Below are 21,432 nucleotides of genomic sequence, written 5' to 3' on the forward strand. Positions count from 1 at the left end.
GTATTGCTTCACCATGTTTCAGTGAAAAAATTAAAATCCCACTCAATGATTTGAAACCTCATTCATTTTCATCTGCTACCTGAGTATTGTTTCTAAAACCATCATTATACTGCCTCCTTTTCAAAGACAGCATTTTAGAAAACCCACTGAACACCAACACCTTACAAACACCTCCCTGTAATGTTGTAAGAATTTCTCGGTGTATATTCCTATGTCTCATGATGCAAAGCTCCAGAAGAGAGAGAGAAGAGCAATTATGCTAACTGCTTGTCAGCGTTAAGATCTTGCACTCAGTGTTAGTGAGTCATTACCCCTACAAACTGTCAGCCAGACTGTATCAGTGAGACAAATAACATTATGAGAGGCTATTTTAAATATATATCATGAAATAAGGCTGCAAATTAATGGAGGTCAGAGGTTAATAGTTTCATGTTTGTCTTTTATATACACTGAAAAGATAGAAAAGCCATGTGAGAAACACCAAAGTGGGCACTGAAAATACTGCCTTTTACCACAGGAGTTTAAAAGTGACTCTCACAACAAAGTACACTAATGGAAATAAAATCCAGAGTGTCCAGTATTATCAAACACAGCGCTACAAAATCATAGTTCATAAAGGTGTGGGTCGTAATACACATAAACATCTACATATCTGTACCTGCAGGCAAACACACATCACAGAGTGCAAACTCAAGCCAAGCCTATACAATGTACAGTGACTCCTATACCATAAATCACAGGAAATCATAAAGGCCCTGGGGGCACTGACTGGCTTTATCGACCGTGACCATCCTCATCTGGGCCTCCACTCTCAGGCTCTGCCCATGGCCCAGGAGCCCCATTTCAGCTCAGTCTCTGCCCAAGCTGTGCTGTAGGAGCTGGCTGTGGACCCTGTTGATCCTGGCCCTGGACTAACTTCCCAGCTTCACCTGAGACCTGCCTAGCAATTGCTGGATCTGACCCTGAGCTGTGGATTGACCTCCTGGCTTGGCCTCAGACCTGCCTCATCACCACAGACTTGGCTGGTGTTCTGGACTCTTGCTCGACTCTGGCTGCCAGCAGCCAGGTTTGGCCAGCTCACCCTGTGCTGGCAAGGCCCCTGTCTTGCTGGGAGGTGTCATCACCTATAGCTTCCCATCCCTTTGAGAGCAACCTGCCTTTGCTGTGCCCTAACAGAAATACACAGTGGTGTGAGTACAGTATGTCTAAATTGTACCTTGGTATATATACACACACCCCTATTTCACCAGATACTGATGTACACTGGTCTCACTTGAAAACAATGAATTTGGTGTTTCTCTTCAGTTCTTTGGCATAACTGTTGAGTGGTAATTCAGTATACTTATCAATTAATACAATCAAAATGGTATTCTCAAAAAGGCTATTCAAAGACACACCAAAAAAACCCAACTGAAAAACAGTAATTGGGTACATTTGTATGAGTCTACTCTCAAAAAAAAAAAAAAAAAAAAAAAAAAGAGGAAATCCATGGAATAATTTGGCACATAGATTGTACATCTTTCAGAAACAATTATAAAAGACATGATGTCCATGATCTGGAAAAATTCGCAAATTTGATCTGGAGCCCTAAGCATTTAGAAGCACATCATATGCTCTGCTTTTGTGTAAAAGTAGCTTGTGTTATTTCTCACTCAAGTAAATTAAATTTTTCTTGTTAAAGAGCTGTAGAATCAAGGGTCATGCTACACCCTTTCACAGGCTAATAAAGGCTTTGATCAAACTCAACATTTTTTAAAAGGCACCTCCTCCTACTGTTTCAGTGTATCCTAATCCTCTAAAAATAGTCAGCAATATGATTGACTTGCTCCCTGAATACCGAAAATGTGGATGATCTTCTGTATCTTCTCAGCAAAACAAGCAGTATTAAAAGACAGACTAAAGTACATCCACTTCTGAACTAAAGTTTGCAAACAAAGAAGTATGTCAACCCGGGGAAAAAAACCCACTAACTTATCAAATTAATCTTCATTTACCTTTTCACATTTAAATATCTAGCATTCATAAGTGTGATAATAAGGAGGTGCACCTCTTTGTCATTTTGGTTGGAAAAACTGTGACATGAGATAAAGGACATATTATGGGGTTGAGAGGGTAAAGGCTAAAGAACTCTATATAAGAAGAGCTAATGGTTCATCAGAGGTAAAAAAGATCATTAACATTCATAGAACAGTTCTCTTACTTCCATTTAATGAGACATCAACCCATCTGTTATTAATCCAGACCTGCAATACACTACTTAGAGCTGTGTAGATGTCTTAACTAATTTGATATATTTATTTCTATCAAAACACAAGTACTACAACACGTACTTATATATTTGTAACAAATTACATACAATGTCCTTCATTATTCTATAACAGAATTTATCACTGAAAGATGGCTGTCGCTGCTTTCCATGTTGTTGGGCTCCAGCATATTAGAAACATAACTCCTACAAACCACAAAGAGGAAGTATTTGGCACAGAATTCCAGATAGTTTTGCTTCTCTTCATTGTCAGGTTCTCAACCATTCCTGCAAGACCTTCCCAAGTGCCAGGAAACCAAAACTACTTAGTTATGTCTTTCCATAGAAATTAGTAGTGTTTAGCAAATAATACACAGTTACAGAAACCACCAGCTAGCACTATGTCTGTTCTAACTACTGCCTTCTACAAGCAGCATCCTTACCCCTTTGAGTTCACCCACTAACAGTGTTCGTTAACATGTCTCCTTCTTGCAGATACACCAATGCATTTCCTATGCCTGTAGGAAAAGCAACCAGTAATAGAAGCCTGGGCCCTTACAACTGTGCTCAGGAAGCTAATAGCTCAGGTCACTCTTGAATAAGGGAGACCTTGATGCCTACTATGAATTATGCTGTTTGATTATGGTCTGCACACATCCTTCTGGCAGCTGAGGACTAAGCACAGGGAACAGTGTTAACCATCTTCTACAAAGTCACCGTGAGCCTAGAAGCCATCACATCAGTCCCACTTCACTGGAGACTGCCCAATCTGGAGTGGTACAGCTCTCAGATAACTGGCATTGGTTGCTCTGCACTCACAAGCTGTCTCACTGGAACTAATTTGGAGATACTCTTGCCCATATTCTCAACTGATAGTAAAATGTGCATTGTGTATTATAAGTTATAAAGTCTACTGTTTCCCTGCACACAGCTCATGGAGGCAGAGGTGGAAACTTATAAATGACTGCTCTTACAGAACCACTCCTGCAATAGTACCTTATGCAGATTTTGCACCTAATCATCAAAGCCTGCCTTTACTTGTAAAATGTTCTCCTTAAGACTACCTTAAAAGTTTTGCAGCAATTCCAGCCAGTGTGCAACCCAAGTTCCCAGCCGGAATAAGGCTAGCCCTCTGAACACACATGACCTGTTAAAGTCCTGGTATGGACTCTCCATTTGCCTTTTCTGAAAAAAAAAACGTTGGTGATGGATCCTTCATTTAAAATGACTACAGGTGTTTTTGAGAAGACATGGCAGTTAAGGTCAGTTGGGACACGAGGTGTACATCTACACTTTTGTGACAACAGAAACATGTCAGTGAAAGCTCTATTCTCTGACCCTTAACAGTTCATACAAATTTGAGTGTGGTGACCTTCGAAGCCAAATACACCCATCTTCCTTACTACTTGATGAACTAATTTGTATTTCAAATTCTCTTAAATGAAGCACCTATCTGTCAGGATGATAGGCACTGTACAGAACTTACAAAGAGAAAAAGAACTATATAAAGCAATCAGAGAAGCCTTTTATTCAGCTGCTACAATAAATGACAGATAGTCTCATTATGCAATTCCCCTAGCTCCTCTTAACATACCTGACCCCTAGAACTCTATCACATGATTCATCAGTATGGTAGTTTCAAATATTTTTCAAAAACAGTGCAGTAATATAATTTTACAGTGATTTTGCAATATTGATCTTGGGCATGAAGAACTGAAGATTCCCAAAGTGCACATGTACATCTCACAGCTCATTTAGTGAGGACAACAAAAGACATGGTGTGCAAACAGAAATGATACAGGATTTTCAACTTTCTTTATCATAAAATACTTTCATAGCACAAATGAAAGAAAACATGTCTTTGACAACACAAATAATTACAATACCATCTTATATTCAGATGGATGTTGTGCACAACCTTGTTCAAAAGACTCTGCATATTTTGTTAAGTAACTAAGTAATTCTTTAAGTGTTCTTGCATTAGCAAACTGGATTATATAGTGATGAATGGGGGGATAGTATGAAAACAGCAAAACAGACCCAGACATGGGTGTGACTTTACCTGTTGCCTCTTCTCAAATTCTAACTTGATACGGGATTTGATGCAGTTGCATGTGTCCTGATAGGTCTGCTGCAGCGCAAGTTCCATGAGGTGTTTGTGGTATGCTCCTGCCAAGTTTCCGCAGATAAAAATGATTACATTTGCCAATATCTAGGGTGTTAAAAAAAAAAAAAAAGTGTCAGGGAATTTATATAAATAAATTAACAGAACATAATCCTAACCTGCAATAAAAGATTGCTGCAGTTATATATTTTGTTTTTTGTTTGATTTCTAGCAAAGGTTCACTTTTCAAAAAGCCTTCACAATTACTGGCAAAATCCCAAGCAATAACACCATTTTAATCTAGGATTAAGAATGATAATGAACAAAATGTTTGCATACTCAATGAAGTATATATTTTCTGAAAAAACAATTCAGCTCATGTTCTACATCCACTGCTGAGTATTAAATCGGTGGGATCGTGATCTGCTGATGTAAAACAATAGCTATGGCTCCTAATAACATCAGAAGCCATGTTATTGCCACGCTCTTTTGACAAGACATTTTCTTTTGCAATGCCATATGATTAAGGGGTGAAAAGTCTCACCTACATCAACAGCCTGACCTGCATTTTCCTCAGCCTGACCCACTACTTTCTGTCAGTCAGCTACAAATATTAACCTTGATGACAGTAAGTAATGTTTAAGTAGTGAGATCTGACATCTCTCTACTAGAATATACTTTTCACTACTACCAAAAACTGCATTTGCCTAAAACACAACACTTCATCTATAAGATTTAGGGTCAAATTCACAGCATCAGATGGTCAGTCTACACAACACATGAACATGAGAAATAAGTTCACTTAAAGAATCCAGTTTTATTTAGTAATTGTCTGAGACATTTCAGAGAGTAAAGAGAGGAGAGAGGCAGGCCTTTCCCGTGCTTGAACTTTGAAAAGGACAGAATACTGTGTGGCTATGCTAGCACTTTCAACTGTCCCCAGTTTATTGCTGAAAAAAGTGACACATTTACCCATCCTAGCTCACTTGGAGCAGAAGAAACACAGTAATGAAACCAATTCTTAATTCAATAAAAGAAGACAATATTAAAAGGGAACTGAAGCTGAGATACAGCTGCAATTTGGTCAGAGCAGGTCTCTGTCTGTAAAGCCCTAGTGTATCATATAGCCTGGATTAGAAGTACTACATGATATCATAGGACTCATACTCTGGAAGGGAAGGAGGAAGAAAAGAAGCTAAAATTTCATTAATTCTCCACAGTTAATCTAATCATGAGTTTTATGATAGATTTCCCCAGTGATCATTCACTGGTTGGTTTTGGTGTACCTATGTACCAGGCAAACTTTTGTGAATTGCTAGTAGTGAGAGAGCCAGAGATGTCAGAAAAGAAGTCTGAAAAACAGTATGCTGCAGTGGTTCAGAGAAAAGACATATATTGTTCTATTAACAGAAATCCATCTCCTTGAGGAATACCTTTTATTCACAAAAAAACCCATTAAGTTTTAATGCTCCTTTTATAAATGCACACTTTAAAATGAAAGTTTTAAAGAAATGTTTTTATTTTCCTCAAAAATTATAACACCATTACAGGCAATACCTGTTCCTCTATCTGTCACATGTCTGAAATCTCACCTCTCATGGATTCACAAAGCTAAAAGCAGTAACTATACACCTTTACCACAAAAATGATAAAACTTTTCTTTCTTTCCCTAAAACTTTAAGATCATGGCATTATAATATTTCTAAAAGCAACATCTGAGTTCTTAAAATTTTCTAAAATACATAAATGTAAAAACAAGGAGAAAAATCTACATATTTCACTTTCTCCAAAAAGCCTCTGTTATGAAGTATAGGGATAACAAATAGTTTAAACGAAACATTTCACAACAACTAATAATTAAAAAAAAAAAAAAAAACATAGATGATGGTGTACAGAAAAACATCTGAACTCAAAATACTTTTATATTTCTTTGTAAATCACAACTGCTTGATCCTCCTTTCATGTCAGCAACGTCATGGTATTCTCAGAAGACATGGATTAATGAACAAAGATCTTCTGTGACAGATTACAGTGCAGGGGTAGGGTGTTCCAACTGGCAACCATTGCTGGTTTTTGAAACAAAATTATTAAATGAGAACAAATGCCTGAAAATAGAGATTGTTGGGCATAGAAAATTCTTAGATATGCAGTGGGAAGGTTTAATAACAAAATGGAACACTGAACTGAAATCAACAGTTTTCTGTCATAATTTCTATGTAGAGTTCATTGCTGAAAAGCCACACACAAGCTTATTAAATGTATTGTCCAGCTTCATAAAATTATAGACTATTTAAAGTAAAACTTCGGGAATACAACTGATCCAAATTTTTAAAAAAATACTGTGATGGGTAGATGGAGGAGTAAATTATGAGTATCATCCTCACAGCCATAGAAAAATAGATTACAGTTTTATGACTGAACTAGCTGAAGTGAGAAAATAGATGGAAACAAGTGACTGACAGGCAAGGAAGCTAATTAGCCAGGCTTTTCAGATTCTCAATGGGGTAATTCAACCCACATGAAGCTCTGTGCTGGCTTCCAGTACCTGAATTAGGCTGTTCAAAGACAACTCGGATATCTCAGCCATTGCCATACTCAGTGTAGATGTAACACATTAAGTGTGTAAGTGAATATATGGATAGAAACTGTGTTCAAGACATCATTAATTCTTTTGGCTAGCATGGAGTTCATTCAGAAATGTATCACTAGGGTAATAACTTTGAAAAAAATTTCCAAGAAATGGATGGTTACTAACTCAGACAAACAGATTTTTTGCCTGTATGTAGTCTGGATTGAGTGAGTATTTCTGTATTTGTCACTGAAGAGTTATTGAGTGAAATACATATTGTCAATATACTGCTTAATGGAAAATGGAATTAACATTACTAAACAAAATAAACAACATATATACTTCTTGCTGAGTACCTCTCTTCTCCTAAGTCTTGCATTTTCTTCTGAACTTCAGCCCAGTTTCAATATATGAGATGGAGACGAGCTCCATCCCCAGGTTTGCTCTAAAGTCTCACAGGCATTCTCCCAGAATTAACAGGTTCAAAGTTCTGCTCAGTCAAAAAAAATTAACTGAGCTTCCCACTTCCTAATCAAGTACTCTAATCAGTATGCATCTGTACAAAAAGCTTCTCCTGTTCAGGCACCTGCTCTGAGAAGACTCCATGATGTGAATCCTACTTGTACCAAATCATTTGGAATTAAATCCTGAGTCAGACGAGTCTTTTACCTTGTCATTTCTCCAGGCTAGGACTCTAAAGCTCTTCTCTTTTCTACCTTTTTTCTTTTTTTCTCTCCACCCCTGTCTCCCCCACCCCAGATGAATGTTGGCTAATAAGAGAAGTTATGGTGGATCATTTAGTAAGAAACTCTGCATCTTGCTGTGAGAGCTGTGACCAACTGTGCAGATACAAAGATGCTGTGAGGCTATGCAGGGCGGAAATCAGGAGGTCTAAAGCCCAGCTAGAAATTAATCTGGCTTCAGCAATGAAGGATAACAGGAAATGTTTCTATAAGTATGTGAGCAGCAAAAGAGAGACCAGGGAGAGCATCCATCCCCTGCTAGATGTGGGAGGAAACAGGGTAACAAGTGATGAGGAAAAGGCTGAGGTGCTTAATGCCTTCTTTGCCTCAGTCTTTAATAACAAGACTAGTTGTACTGAGGGAATCCAGCCTCCTCAGACAGAAGACGGAGACTGGGAGAACGACCCCCCCACAGTCCAGGAGATAGTCAGTGACCTACTGCATCACATAGACATACACAAGTCTATGGGACCTGACGGGATACACCCGAGGGTGCTGAAGGAGCTGGCTGGGGTGCTCGCCAAGCTGCTTTCCATCATTTACCAGCAGTCCTGGCTGACCGGGGAGATCCTGACAGATTGGAAACTGGCCAATGTGACCCCCATATATAAGAAGGGTTGGAAGGATGATCCGGGAAATTACAGGCCTGTCAGTTTGACTTCGGTGCCCGCGAAGCTGATGGAGCAGCTCATCCTGAGTACCATCACACAACACGTGCGGGACAACCAGGGGATCAGGCCCAGTCAGCATGGGTTTATGAAAGGCAGGTCCTGCTTGACAAACCTGGTCTCCTTCTATGACAAGGTGACCTGCTTATTGGATGAGGGAAAGGCTGTGGATGTTGTCTACCTTGACTTCAGTAAGGCCTTTGACACCATTTCCCACAGCATTCTCCTGGCAAAACTGGCTGCTCGTAGCTTGGATGGGCACACAGTTTGCTGGGTAAAAACTGGCTGGATGGCCGGGCCCGAAGAGTTGTGGTGAATGGAGTTGGCGGCCAGTCATGAGTGGTGTCCCCCAGGGCTCGGTTTTGGGGCCACTCCTGTTTAACATCTTTATTGATGATCTAGACAAGGGGATCGAGTGCACCCTCAGTAAGTTTGCAGATGACACCAAGTTGGGTGGGAGTGTTGATCGGCTCGAGGGTAGGGAGGCTCTGCAGAGAGATCTGGACAGGCTGGAGCGATGGTCTGAGGCCAACTGGATGAGTTTCAATAAGGCCAAATGCCGGGTGCTGCACTTGGGCCACAACAACCCCCAGCAGCGCTACAGGCTTGGGGAGGAGTGGCTGGAGAGCTGCCAGTCAGAGAGGGACCTGGGGGTGTTGATTGACAGGTGGCTGAACATGAGCCAGCAGTGTGCCCAGCTGGCCAAGAAGGCCAATGGTATCCTGGCTTGTATCAGAAATAGCGTGGCCAGCAGGGACAGGGAAGTGATCTTACCCCTGTACTCGGCACTGGGGAGGCCGCACCTCGATTACTGTGTCCAGTTTTGGGCCCCTCACTACAAAAAGGACATTGAATTACTTGAGTGTGTCCAGAGAAGGGCAAAAAAACTGATGAAGGGTCTGGAGCACATGTTGTACGAGGAGCGGCTGAGGGAACTGGGGTTGTTTAGTCTGGAGAAGAGGAGGCTGAGGGGAGACCTCATCGCCCTCTACAACTACCTGAAAGGAAGCTGCAGAGAGATGGGGATGAGTCTCTTTAACTAAGTAACAAGCAATAGGACAAGAGGTAATGGCCTCAAGTTGCGCCAGGGAAGGTTTAGACTAGATATTAGGAAGTATTTCTTTACAGAACGGGTTGTTAGGCGTTGGAATGGGCTGCCCAGGGAGGTGGTGGAGCCCCCATCCCTGGAGGTGTTTAAGAGTCACACTGACATAGCGCTGAGGGATATGGTGTAGTTGAGAATGGTCAGTGTTAGGTTAATGGTTGGACTAGGTGATCTTCAATGTCTTTTCCAACCTTGATGATTCTGTGATTCTGTAATAAAGCTGTAGCCAAGAATCTCTATAAAGGAATTAAGCAGTACCTGAAGAGACTACACAGCATGATTCTGCCAAGGAGGACAAGCCTGAGCTGTGGAAAAGGATGTAACTAATGACGGCAACTCAATGGCAGAAAAAGACCAGGGTGACCTAAAAGACAGTGTGGCATGAACCTAGTTCATTTCCTTTATCCACAGACACTGTATGAAAAAAACCACAAACACAATACACAAACTCTAGTAAGCTCACATTCAATTCACCATATGGAAACACTGAGCCACACAGAAGTTCTAATCTCTCTGTACAGTCAGTGGAGAGGCAAGTCCATCTCCTGGGCCATCTGCACCCTTTTAAATATATCATTAAGTGTACACTGTGGTGAAGTTTCTGCTTAACCAATGGATAAATTCAATGTCTACAGAAGGTGATCTGAATATGAGACAAAAATTAATGCAAGGAACACCAAGATACCATTGGGAAGTATCTCTAGGTACTCCAAGTACCCCCTTGTATCTCTAATCACTTAAGGAACATTATCATGCCTGATCTCTCTTGCATCTCTTTTGACCTACAGAAACCTGTACGGACTTCCAGGCAATGGGGCATTTTCTAAATTGCAGTTTTACATTCAAGCACATGTATTTTTCAGTATCGGGGAACATAAAGTTATCTGATGTCTAGTGCTTAACTATCAAAACAGACTGTATTTAAAAGCAAATGAAGACAAAGTTAAGTAGCTATGACTAATTTCTCAAGAGTACTAAAGTTCACTGAGTTGCTCAAAAAAAAAGTGTATATAGAAGTTCAACTGATGAAAGCTGCCTACAAAGGTATTTGTATACAAGGAAGTATTATGCTATATAAAATAATTATAATATAGGCTGCTGATTCTGAACTGAAGCATAAATAATTTGTTAACTGTCTTAGTAACTGCTGTTCAAATACTGAATATAAAAATCAAGAGTTCTCTACAGAGTTTCCCTATGTGGAAAGCCTCCAGTTCATGAGTTATTTTGTCGCATTTCTTTCTTCTCAGATATTGTACAGATCCCTCCTGCAATTCTTGCATGAATAGCATTTTTACCAAAAAAAAACCCAACACAAACAATTACTAACTTTTTTAATAGTTAGTTTTCACTTTTCTTCTGGATAAGAAAGCTGAGGAGATGGAAGCCAAGGGGTGGGCAAGAAAAGCTATAATTTATAATGTCTGCATGGAAATTAATGGGAGAAAAAACAATTCTTGTGTCACTGCCAAGGTGTAAATTCTTTAGCTCTGCAAAGATGAATTGTCTCTCCCCTGATCTGATCTTTCATTCAATAGTTTGTGGTGTAACTACCCAAGCTAGGGAACAGGTCTGTACTTTTTTGGAACCTGTACAGTTTTAGACTCAGACAAAATTCAGTTAGAAAGAACAACACTGGGTAGAGACTGAAAAGCAGCATTTAAAAAGGAAATGCTTAGCCACCATGTAAATTAGTCATTCACATGGTCACCATGTACTATGCCAAATACCGTTATTTTAAGTTACATGTATTCAGAAGTTTCTCTAACTATTCCATGCAACACTCTTGCCCACGGAGCTCTGGCCAGTCAGATGATGTTTACTTGTTTTTCAAAGGTTCAAAGTCAGGAGTTCCAACATTTTAATACATTTCAGTGTCAGCAATATCTATACTATGTGATAGCTCACAAGAAGGATGACAGAATTGAAAACAGGAGATGGTTTGCCCATATGGCAACCACTGTTTCAAAAACAAGCAGTTGGGGGAGTAGCAAAATTAACAAAGTCCGGATTCCTATGGATCTGCACTTTGCATACTCATTTCCTTATACAATACTTCAAATTCCTCAAACAGGCCAAAGATTGTTATAGCTGGCCTAAAACTAGTGATCAAGTCCTGGTTCACCAGCTGCTGTTACACAATGTAACAACTGGCCTTTTCCTGTATTTGTCTTAGATTACTAAATTGGGGTCTCTATCATGAAAGCTCCTGTCTTTCATAAAGGAATGTAGCAATATTTTGGATTTCTGTTTCTGTTTCAGAGCTGATGGTGAAAGTTCATGAATTAAAGTTATTTGGGTACAGAACACGACAGGTTGACGGAGACAGAATATAGGCAACTGCAGACTTACCTCCTCAGGAATTAAGAGTAAATATCAATTTCTTTAATGACTGCAACATTATATTTAATATTCTGAAAGGTAAAAAGTATTTAAATCCTTTAATACTTATGAAGGGCACAATAAGGACACACTACAGATGAAGAGGAGAAGCAGGAAGCTGTAGTATCCTCAGACTCTTTGTCTATATCAAAGAGAATCTCAAATGTTTTTCAGAAAGATAAGTAGAAAAACAAATTGCAGTTTTGCAAGAAACAACCTAATTAAAAAAAACACACCAAAAAACCCCAATAACCTAAGATTTCTCAAAATAACAGAACCAACAAAAAATGAGTTTCAATGACTCATTATTCCAGGCATCAGCAAACTGCTCTGTATTTTCAGTGCTAAAATAAACTTGGTAAAAGTCCCTTTGTGGAAGGGGAATTGATGTCATTTTACAAGCCAGGAAGTTGTGATGTTGTCCTCTAATTTGTATGTGTAATTCTCTCTGTAGCTTTTGCAATCAGAGCATTGTGGACACCAGCACAATATTCCTTTCCTGTAATATCTATGTTATTTGATGTGATTTTCTTTTTATCATTATTACAGATTGAAGTTTCTCATAGCTCCAGGCTGTTCCATGGAATGACTGGATTTATTTTATTCAGCTCTGTGCATACACAGGGCCTATCTATATGCCAGTGTAGATGAAAACAGATCATAAACTGTAAGCTCTTGAATCAAAACCAGGAAAAATACACTAGAAACAAGAATCAGAGTTATGGTCCCTTTAGATCACTTCTGTGTAATACACATAATCAGTATCATTGACTCTAATTAATGACTCTTCGTATTTTGAATCTAAAATAATTTTTTTTGCCAGAGGGGAACTCATACGCTCTTCGTTCAGAAGGAACCATCCAGCCACTGCACTCTCCTGCCTGCCTGCAGAGAGGTCTTTTTGCATTTATATGTGCCTCCGAGATCATTTTATTTACTACTAAAACTGCTCAAACACATTTGAGTATACAATTAATTGAAACAAAGAAAGAAAAACAAAAATTCAAATGTATTCAGTTATATATTTAGGTAAAACTAACAGTAACTTTGGGTTTGGCTTGAATTTTGGAAGCAGAATCTGCAAAGAACCGATACTCTCATCCATCTTAAAAATTAAAATGTTATCCCCAAAAGACTGAGATTCATTTTTAGGTCCTGGATCTGATACAGAAATGAGTACTAGCATTCTATTAATAAAAAAAAAAAAAAAAAGACAATACCATAAAATTTAAAAATTTTACTTAAAAATAAAATAATCGATGGGGCAATACATCAATCTTTGACATATTACAGAAATAGTCCCATGTCTGATTTTTGAATTTAAAGAAAAGTTAAACTGAATTTAAAGAAATTAATCTTCTTCACTCTCTAAAAAAAAAAAAAAAAAGACTAAAATCTGTAATATAAATATATTTACTCATAGGACCAGCAATACACTGCCAAGTTAAATGTTTAACAGTAGATTTCTCCTTATTTTCCCTCAGCAGGAGTATTACTAGGTTTTCCCTCCTGTACTATCTACCAGTCTTCATGAAGTTTATTTCTTATTACTATCTACCAGCCTTCATTAAATTTCTTCATATCTTATGTATCTCTAAACATCTCCCCTTCTGGCAAGTTTTACAGAAATCAATCAATAGGTTCAAAAGCTATGAGAAGAAGGCAGGACAAACTAATAAATCAACTGATAATCACATATGTGCCCTTTGTTAATGTACTAATTTCTGGCATGCCTAACTAGAAATAAGATTACCCTCAAAATCATAATGATGATTTCAGCTTTCTTCCACAATCACTGTAGTTTATACTGTGTGTAACTGTACTGCATATTACATATGCTACATACTCTCAATTATCAATATATATAAGGAAATTAAAATCAGTGGACAGCTTAGTATTACATGAATAAATTAGAGTAAGAACATATACTCAATATAATTCTTTTATTGCATTGGAAACTTGGCAATTATTATGTGTTTTAATCTAATTGATAGACAACAGTAATTAGACTTTTTGAAATAGTATTTTTTATGATCTCTAACTAAATAAAACTATTATTTATATAAGAATGTTTTTCTTAGATAACATTTTTTTCTATCAGTATTCATAATGAACTGGATAAGCTTCTAATAGAAAATATTCCTCAAGTATTTGTTCTGCTTGTCTGATGACTACAACAAATTTTTGTCAAGTTCATTATTCATAATTTGGCAGACTGTGATGGGAAACAATGGTCTTTGGCTATGTACTTCACGAAGAATGATATGGAGCAGAAAGGAGACTAACAATAGTGGTGTATAACCGAGGAAAGTTATGACCTACAGAATTGGATTAAACTGATTCCAGAATGTCCTCAGATCCAAAGTTTTTAATGATAACACTCTTATATGTGTTTTTTTAAGACCTTGGTTACCATTTTGAACTATATTGAGATCTCCAATCAGCATTTGGGTTAATTCTTAAGTGGAAGGCATCTAACAGGAAAATTACTCTCAGAAAAACTTAAGAGTTCAGTTTTCTGGTGTCAGGCAAATGCTATTGAGTCAGCAAGTTGGGACAAAGACAGTACTTAATTCGCTTTACATTCAGGAAGGAATGAAGTAAATATTAAAACTTATTCATGCTCCTGCAACCAATTCATTCCACCTTTACACAAAAGATGCCATTTTCTTTCCTTCATGCCTCAAAACTGCCAAGATGTCAGTAGTCAGGTTAGGCTTTCTATTCCAAAGACTTAGTGTGAAGCACGTTTGACACCCTGAACCAGTTTTGTCTAAATCACATGGTTTGTGGGGATAGATTCTGACACCTCAAAAGTTAGCACAGTACCTCACATTCATACCAGTATTGGTGACAAGCCCTATATAGCAGCATGTGGTTATACATCATAGACACCTTAAACTAGCTGAGAGCAATGATTAAACAAATGAAGGTACTTGTCCAGGGAAGAGACGTTTTCCATGCTTCTACTTGTTCTGTTCTTTAAGTCTGAATATAAGAACCTACCATTCACTCCTACCTTCTGTTCCCTGTTTTTTATCCATACATGGATCTTCCCTTCCAGCTACTCAGTTCACTTAAAAGGCTTGAGCAAAGGACTTTTTCAAGGGCCTTCTGGAAATCCAAGTACAGCTATCAAATCAGCCTCATCCATGTTTGTTGATGCCTTCAGACAACTTCAAGACATTTTTAAAGAAAGACTTTCCTTTATTTCTTTCAAAATAGAATGTGTTTATCCCATTCTCTATTCTTACAGCTTCAGTTTCCGCCTTATCTTAATTTTACCTTATTTGTCTTATTTATTTTATTTGCCTAAAACCAGAGTTTACAGACCTACAGTTTCCCTGACCCTTTTTAGAACCTTTTTTTAAAGTCTATTTTCACATTTGCTACCTTATGGTCTTCAGGAACCAAGCTCTATTTCAGACCAATCAACAGATGCCCTCCTTCCCCTACCCCTCTGAGAAGAATTTTAATGTGCGAATTTCTTCAGTTTCTTCTTCACTGAACAGAGATACAGAAACTGTTTCTCTGTAATGGCCTTGTCCGCCCTGAATATTTTTATAACCTGGATGTCAAACGGCCTTACAGACTCTCTGGAAGTCCTTTTGTTACTCAACTGCTGAAAGAAGGATTGAGCATTCAAGGAAGAGGAGACTGCTTTGGTTCGCTGCTATGACTCTAGATAATGTCTAATATAAAATGCATACTTTTCGATGTATGTTCTTCAAACTCCTATATGACCTGTATAACTGCACACAAAGGCATTCTGCAACACTTTAAAAAACATTTGCACAGATGAAATGTTTGCACTTTAGCTGATTAACTTCAGTGGAGCAAATAGATTAAAAGATTGCTGATAAAGCATGCCAGATCACCGCTAATTAGCAGGATGACTTTTTCAAACACTAAAAATTGCAACAACAACAAATATGAGACACAAGGTGAATTGAAATAGCTCCATAAGCTTTTTTACAGTTAGACTACTGTGCATCTAATGCAAATGTTATTTTAACTGAATAAGAATTTAAAACTGTTGATTATGTAATATTTATAGTGAAAAACAATTTCCATATTATCATTTTCTGACAGATTTTGAAATATCTTTATTGCTTATATTTTAATGTACGCCTTCCTGGGTTCAAAATATTCTCTAGAGGTTTTGCTTTAGGGATGAACCTACAAATACTACGCACCATACGAGAAGCAGGTTTTAGGTTATGAATGCATGGAGGGAAAATTAAATTCTGTCAGTGAACACAACAAAGTCTTTCCTTCCAAAGAATGTATTTTAAAAAACAAGTGGGTTTAATACTGTCAACATGAAGACAAAGACAAGCCCACTAAATTGGCAATAATACCTTTTCCATCATAACCTTGTCTATTATTACCTGCAGCTTTGCCTTATTAGCAGATTTTGCATTTAACATAATTTCTTGCAGATTGGTTTGCAGTTTGTATACTACATTTCTACATATTTTAGAAAAGACAAGCTGTGAGTCTATTACTGAAATACATCATGATGCTTTGCAAAAACTGACAGTCCTTCCTACATACAAAGAGAAGTTACCAGTAATATGAAGGAAAGAATATTCCAACTTTCAGATGACTGCAGACATGTTGTTATTATATTTATTAATTTCTGACTTCATTCCCAAATTTGACTGAAATAGTATGGGAACACTGTGGATACAGTAGAAATAGGTACATGAAAACACAATCTCTTTTTACGAATTCTGATGTATATGTAGCAACAAAAACTAAAGAAAATTTCCTTTCTCTAATGTTTTTCATCTCCTGCCTCTATTCATAAAAGATGCCTGATTTGGACCTAGCATGTTCTAAGCTAACAGAAAAAATTACATCATAGGTGCTCCAAAGCAGCAATATGAACAATGTAGAAAGTGCATTTGATCTGTGGAGTTTTTTTATTACATGGAATGAGTACAGTTTTTATTCTCCACGAGAAAAATAATCCTGTACAAAAAGAAAATTTCTACTTAAACCCCACCCATTTCAGTTGCTAATACAAGTTCTCTTCTACAGCAAAGTGAGTTTCACCCCACGACCTACCTTTTAATAGTACAGCCTGCCATTAGAAAGATTTGACAATACATCATGAAGATATAAAGTAATACTGCACTAAAAAAGACCTGGACCAGTATCTCTCACACACCACCCCTTCTCAATCAGAGAAGGGTGCTGGAGCATCCACATGTAATGTGTTAGCTCAGGGAAGCAGTTCTCAGCACTAAATACTCAGCAGGTTTAGTTTGCTTTTTAGTTATGTAAGCCAATGTTTTAAACACAATTTCTCAAATCTGTAACTCCACACAGACATTGTTAGTTTTTCCTTCCCTACTTTTCCTCACTTAACATTTATCTTAGATGAATTTAAGCGTATGGACACTAGCCATGCTCACCACTGGGGCTGCAGAACAATCCCTGCTCTGTTTTACTCAACAGTTAAAAATACACATTTCCTCAGCTCTCTATAATAGGCATTATCTCTACTTTGAATATACCAATCTGATCAGCAAACTCTCATTATTCACCACTTTCTGCAGGAAAAGGTTTTCAATCTACTCTCTTCTTTGAGAAAGCAGCAAAATCACAGCTAGGAACCAGCAGTTATCCAATGGCTCTAAAAGAGCACAAAACCTGACTCCTTTCCTTCTCCACTCCCATTGCTGGTCACACATTTGTGCAAGCTGTGGGATGCTGAAAGAACAACACAGGCTAACCTAACCTCTTCCATCTCTCTGAAATTCATTCCAGCACAAGTTTATCACTCTGCACAGAACTCTCCAAGCAGCTTTCTGAGACAGCCTGCTAACAAACTCACCTTTGACCATATCCATGCACAAGTTGAAGAACTTAGTATTTGGGTACTGGTGTCACAGGAGCCTAGTACAGTGTTAATTCAGTGTGTTATGTGTTGCCAGGTCCTAACAGAAACTGGCATGCTTTCTCCCTTTTTTTCTACAAATTAATTTGATTAAGATGTTCCAAGACTGCCTTGAGACTCCAAACAACAGACTTCATGGCAAATAACTATGGACACTGTAAAAGAAGACTTCAAAATGTTCAGGCAGGATTTATAAGGTAAACTCCAGTCTCTGAATGGCCACTTAGGCGGTCAACACCAGTAGGTCTGGCTTTTCCAAGAGCACAAAGACAGGTTTGGCCCCTGCCATCAGGAGTTCATGAAGCAAAAGCATGAGAAAGAATACGATCAGCAGCTCACAGGAGAGCTCTTTAAATTTTGGCCCCAAGTCAGCATGAGGGGAGCCACATGTAAGAGTCACACAATAGCACAGGTAGACACTCCCAACACTTCATTGCTTAAAATCCCAGAAGAGGGACAAAATGAGCAATGGCTTAGAGTGCCAGAAGAGGATTGCAATGAGTAAGGAACTTTGTTTCCTCTGGTCAAAGCTTAAAAAATTCCTGCTTTGGGTTTTGTTAGTGCTCCCTAATTCAGTCACTTTGTTTAGACTTTTTAGTTGGTTGCCCTGAGGTTTCTTTGGTTTGCTCTCATGTATGCATTCAAAATTGTGACTTTCTTTTTTCTTCCTACAGATTTCTTCATCCTCCTCCATCTCCACTTGTCCACTTCTGTAGTAGAGAAAGATATCTGAGTTTGCACTGTGCAGGTAGTGTAGATAGTGTCTGCGGAGGTAACGTGAAAGTGGACAGTGAAATATTTCAAAGTAGTCCTTTACAAGGCACTCTTCAGTAAAAGAAAGCAGCAGCAAGAGTAATGGCTATTAGAGACAGCTAGCTGGGCAGCACTGAAAAAAAGGTTTGAGAGGCTGAATCAGTCCTGAAATCCTGAATCAGTGCTAACAGAGGCATAAGCTGTGCATGAGGTAACCATCTTTAGCAAGGCAAACGCAGACCCAGATGTAAAATAAAATATCAATGAATAGAAATTTATGCTTGACAGAAAGTAAATATTTGTTACTCTTCTTCTGTTCCTACTCTGAAAGAATCCTCATCAAAACTACTTCATAAGCTGACGAAGAAAACACTTGTATGCCTTTTTTTTGGTGTTTTGTGGAGTTGACAACATTGTCTGTGTGGCTGAGGGCAGATGTATCTCCACTGCAGTTACAAATGTGTATAGATGTTTCTATAGTTAGCACTGTGCTGAACATACTTACTGCCTGCCAAATAACAGAAAAATGTTTCCAGAAAACACACTAAGGCAGTGCATGCTAACTGTACAAGCACTGCTACAGAGCCCCAGGGATTATTTCCTGGAAAAAGTATTTTTTTCTCCAACAAAATCTCAACATTCTTTCTTTCATCCCATTTTGGTTTGGGAAGCTATAGCCTCTCAGATAATGTGAAAATATCCTTTAGTGTCTGACTTTATCCTAAAGAGAGAAGGAAATAAAATTGAAGTGCTCTCTTTGTTAGCAAGAGTTTAGCACAGAAAAGGAACTTCATTAGTTCTGAAACTGGAGAAGCATTCTGAGCCAATGTCTTACCTATGCCACCACAAAAATCAGTAATGTTGTAATAGGAATGAATGTGGTTCTCTCTTGTTAACAAAATGGTGCTTTTTTCAAAAGCAATCTGCCATTTTCACATCAAAAATTGTCTTTTGGTTTATATTCTCTCCACATTTGCATACTACACAATCCAGATCAATATACTTTTCTTTGTTTTTTCTAAATCAGAATGCCTGGACATGATCTCAGATGCAAAAGATCCAACCAATTCCCTCATTAGGTTGTTAGAGACCTCAGCAGAGCTCCAGTTGAAGGTCCAATTCAAGGGTATGATGGGATGCAACCACAAGAGCTGAGAGAGCTTGCTGATATCACTACAAGGCCACTCTCAATTATCTTTGAAAGGTCATGGTGATCAAGAGAGGTTCTTGAGATCTGGAAGAAAGCAAAAGGGACTCCTATCTTCAAGGAAGATAACTTCCCCTTGATCCCTGGAAAAGTGATAGAGAAAATCATCCCAGAAGCCATTTCCAACCCTATGAAGGACAAGAATTTGACTGGGATTAGCCAGCATGGAGTTATGAAGGGGAAATCATGCCTGAACAACCTGACAGCCTTATGTGATGAAATGACTGGTTTTGTGGATGAGAAGAGGGTGGTAGATGTGTCAGGGCCTTCAGCACACTGATAAACCCTAACAGCCTAACAGTCATTCAGCTGCGGCTTCCACCTATGTCCACAGGCCTGGAAGCTTTATTTAAGCATAGCCTTTAGCTCTTGCCTGAGCTGTGCTGGAGGAACAGCTGGTCTCCAGTTGCCTGACCACAGACACCCTTGATCTGGACCTCAACCCGTGGACTGACTTCACCTCAGCCCTGCCTTGTCACTGTGGATGTGCCCAGCAATTGCTGGACATGATCCTGACCTATGGATTGACTTTCTGGCTTAACCTTGCACCTGTCTCCTTGTCATGATTTTGCCTTATGATCTTGATTCTTGGTTGAACCTGGTTACTATCTGGACTCGCCTTGCTCAGGTGCTGTGGGACTGGGATCTCGGCAGTGAGGCCTCATGCCTGCTGTCTTGTCCCTTATCTGCTCCCTTTCGAAGAGCTCAGGCTTTCCTGAGCCCCAAGCCAAGTGCCACGGAGCTTCTGAAGAAAGCCATGAGCCAGCAATGTCACATGAAATACTACTAAGTATAAGCTCATTTTCTAAACTGCACAGATGATATAAGATTGGGAACTTCAGCAAACCGGTGCTAACTACTAGGAAAGTTGATTTTTGTACCTTCAGACTTATTTTCCTAGGAAAGCCAAATTACAAAATATGTTGAAACAATTTTTTTTTTTAAAGTGACATAAAATGACTAATACAGTCATCAAATCTTTCACTAATTTTCATGTAACTGCAGTAACTTATATGTTTGCAAACAATAGAGATAATGTTACAATATATATAATTAAATAATGCTACATTTAGTTTGGGAAAACAACCTATTTAAAATCAGAAAAGATAAAATTCTAAAAATACTAAAAAATAATATACCTATCTAATCCTAAATATTTTTTAATGATCAAACAGTTAATACTGCTGTAAAGAAACCCTAAAATCCTAAGAAGCAAATCACATCTAAAGTGCTCATTTATGAATAATAGTTGTTCCCCCTTAATCAAAACACATCGTGTTTAAAAAGCATTATTTTATTAGTTTGGTAAAAGCTTAACCAAAACATCCTTTTAGCAAAGAATGAGCTGCACTGCCATTTACTAAAAGACAGAAACTACAGATTAGTTGCACAGCCTGCAACTAATGAGCACGACTGATAGCTGAGAGACACTGGTGTGTTACAGATCATACTGTGTACCCTTTAAAGGTGGATCTGTATGGCAAATGGCTAACCACAAAACTGCAAGACCAAAACCAAATTTTAAAGCCTTACAAAATAAACTTCTTCGACCAAGGACACAAAGTCCAACAGTAAAGCAGTGGTCATTCATCACTGTCAGCACACTACAGCATCCTAGCAACGCTTCCCAAAATATATCACATGCTCCAGTGCACGTAACTCTCAATCCTATTACCACTCCTCTCCCCTTAATTCTCCTCTCAGATGTCCTTTGGGACGTCACAGAGAACATGCTGGGATGCTGTTTT

The 21,432-nt window shown here is 38.4% G+C and overlaps 1 protein-coding gene across 2 annotated transcripts in view; it reads right to left on the bottom strand.

Annotated features, from left to right (window-relative positions):
• Nucleotides 1-21,432, bottom strand: part of ADCY2 (adenylate cyclase 2) — a 235,727-nt gene that overhangs the window by 120,477 nt on the left and 93,818 nt on the right. For both annotated transcript variants that reach the window (XR_012629660.1, XM_074874654.1), the window contains exon 4: nucleotides 4,308-4,457. Coding sequence is in view for 1 of the 2 variants with exons in the window: in XM_074874654.1 (XP_074730755.1) it covers nucleotides 4,308-4,457 (150 nt within the window). In the remaining variant the exon portion in view is untranslated. The remainder of the gene's footprint in view (nucleotides 1-4,307; nucleotides 4,458-21,432) is intronic.

The sequence above is a fragment of the Strix uralensis genome, chromosome 1 (assembly GCF_047716275.1).
Source record: "Strix uralensis isolate ZFMK-TIS-50842 chromosome 1, bStrUra1, whole genome shotgun sequence".
Taxonomy (NCBI): Eukaryota; Metazoa; Chordata; class Aves; order Strigiformes; family Strigidae; genus Strix; species Strix uralensis.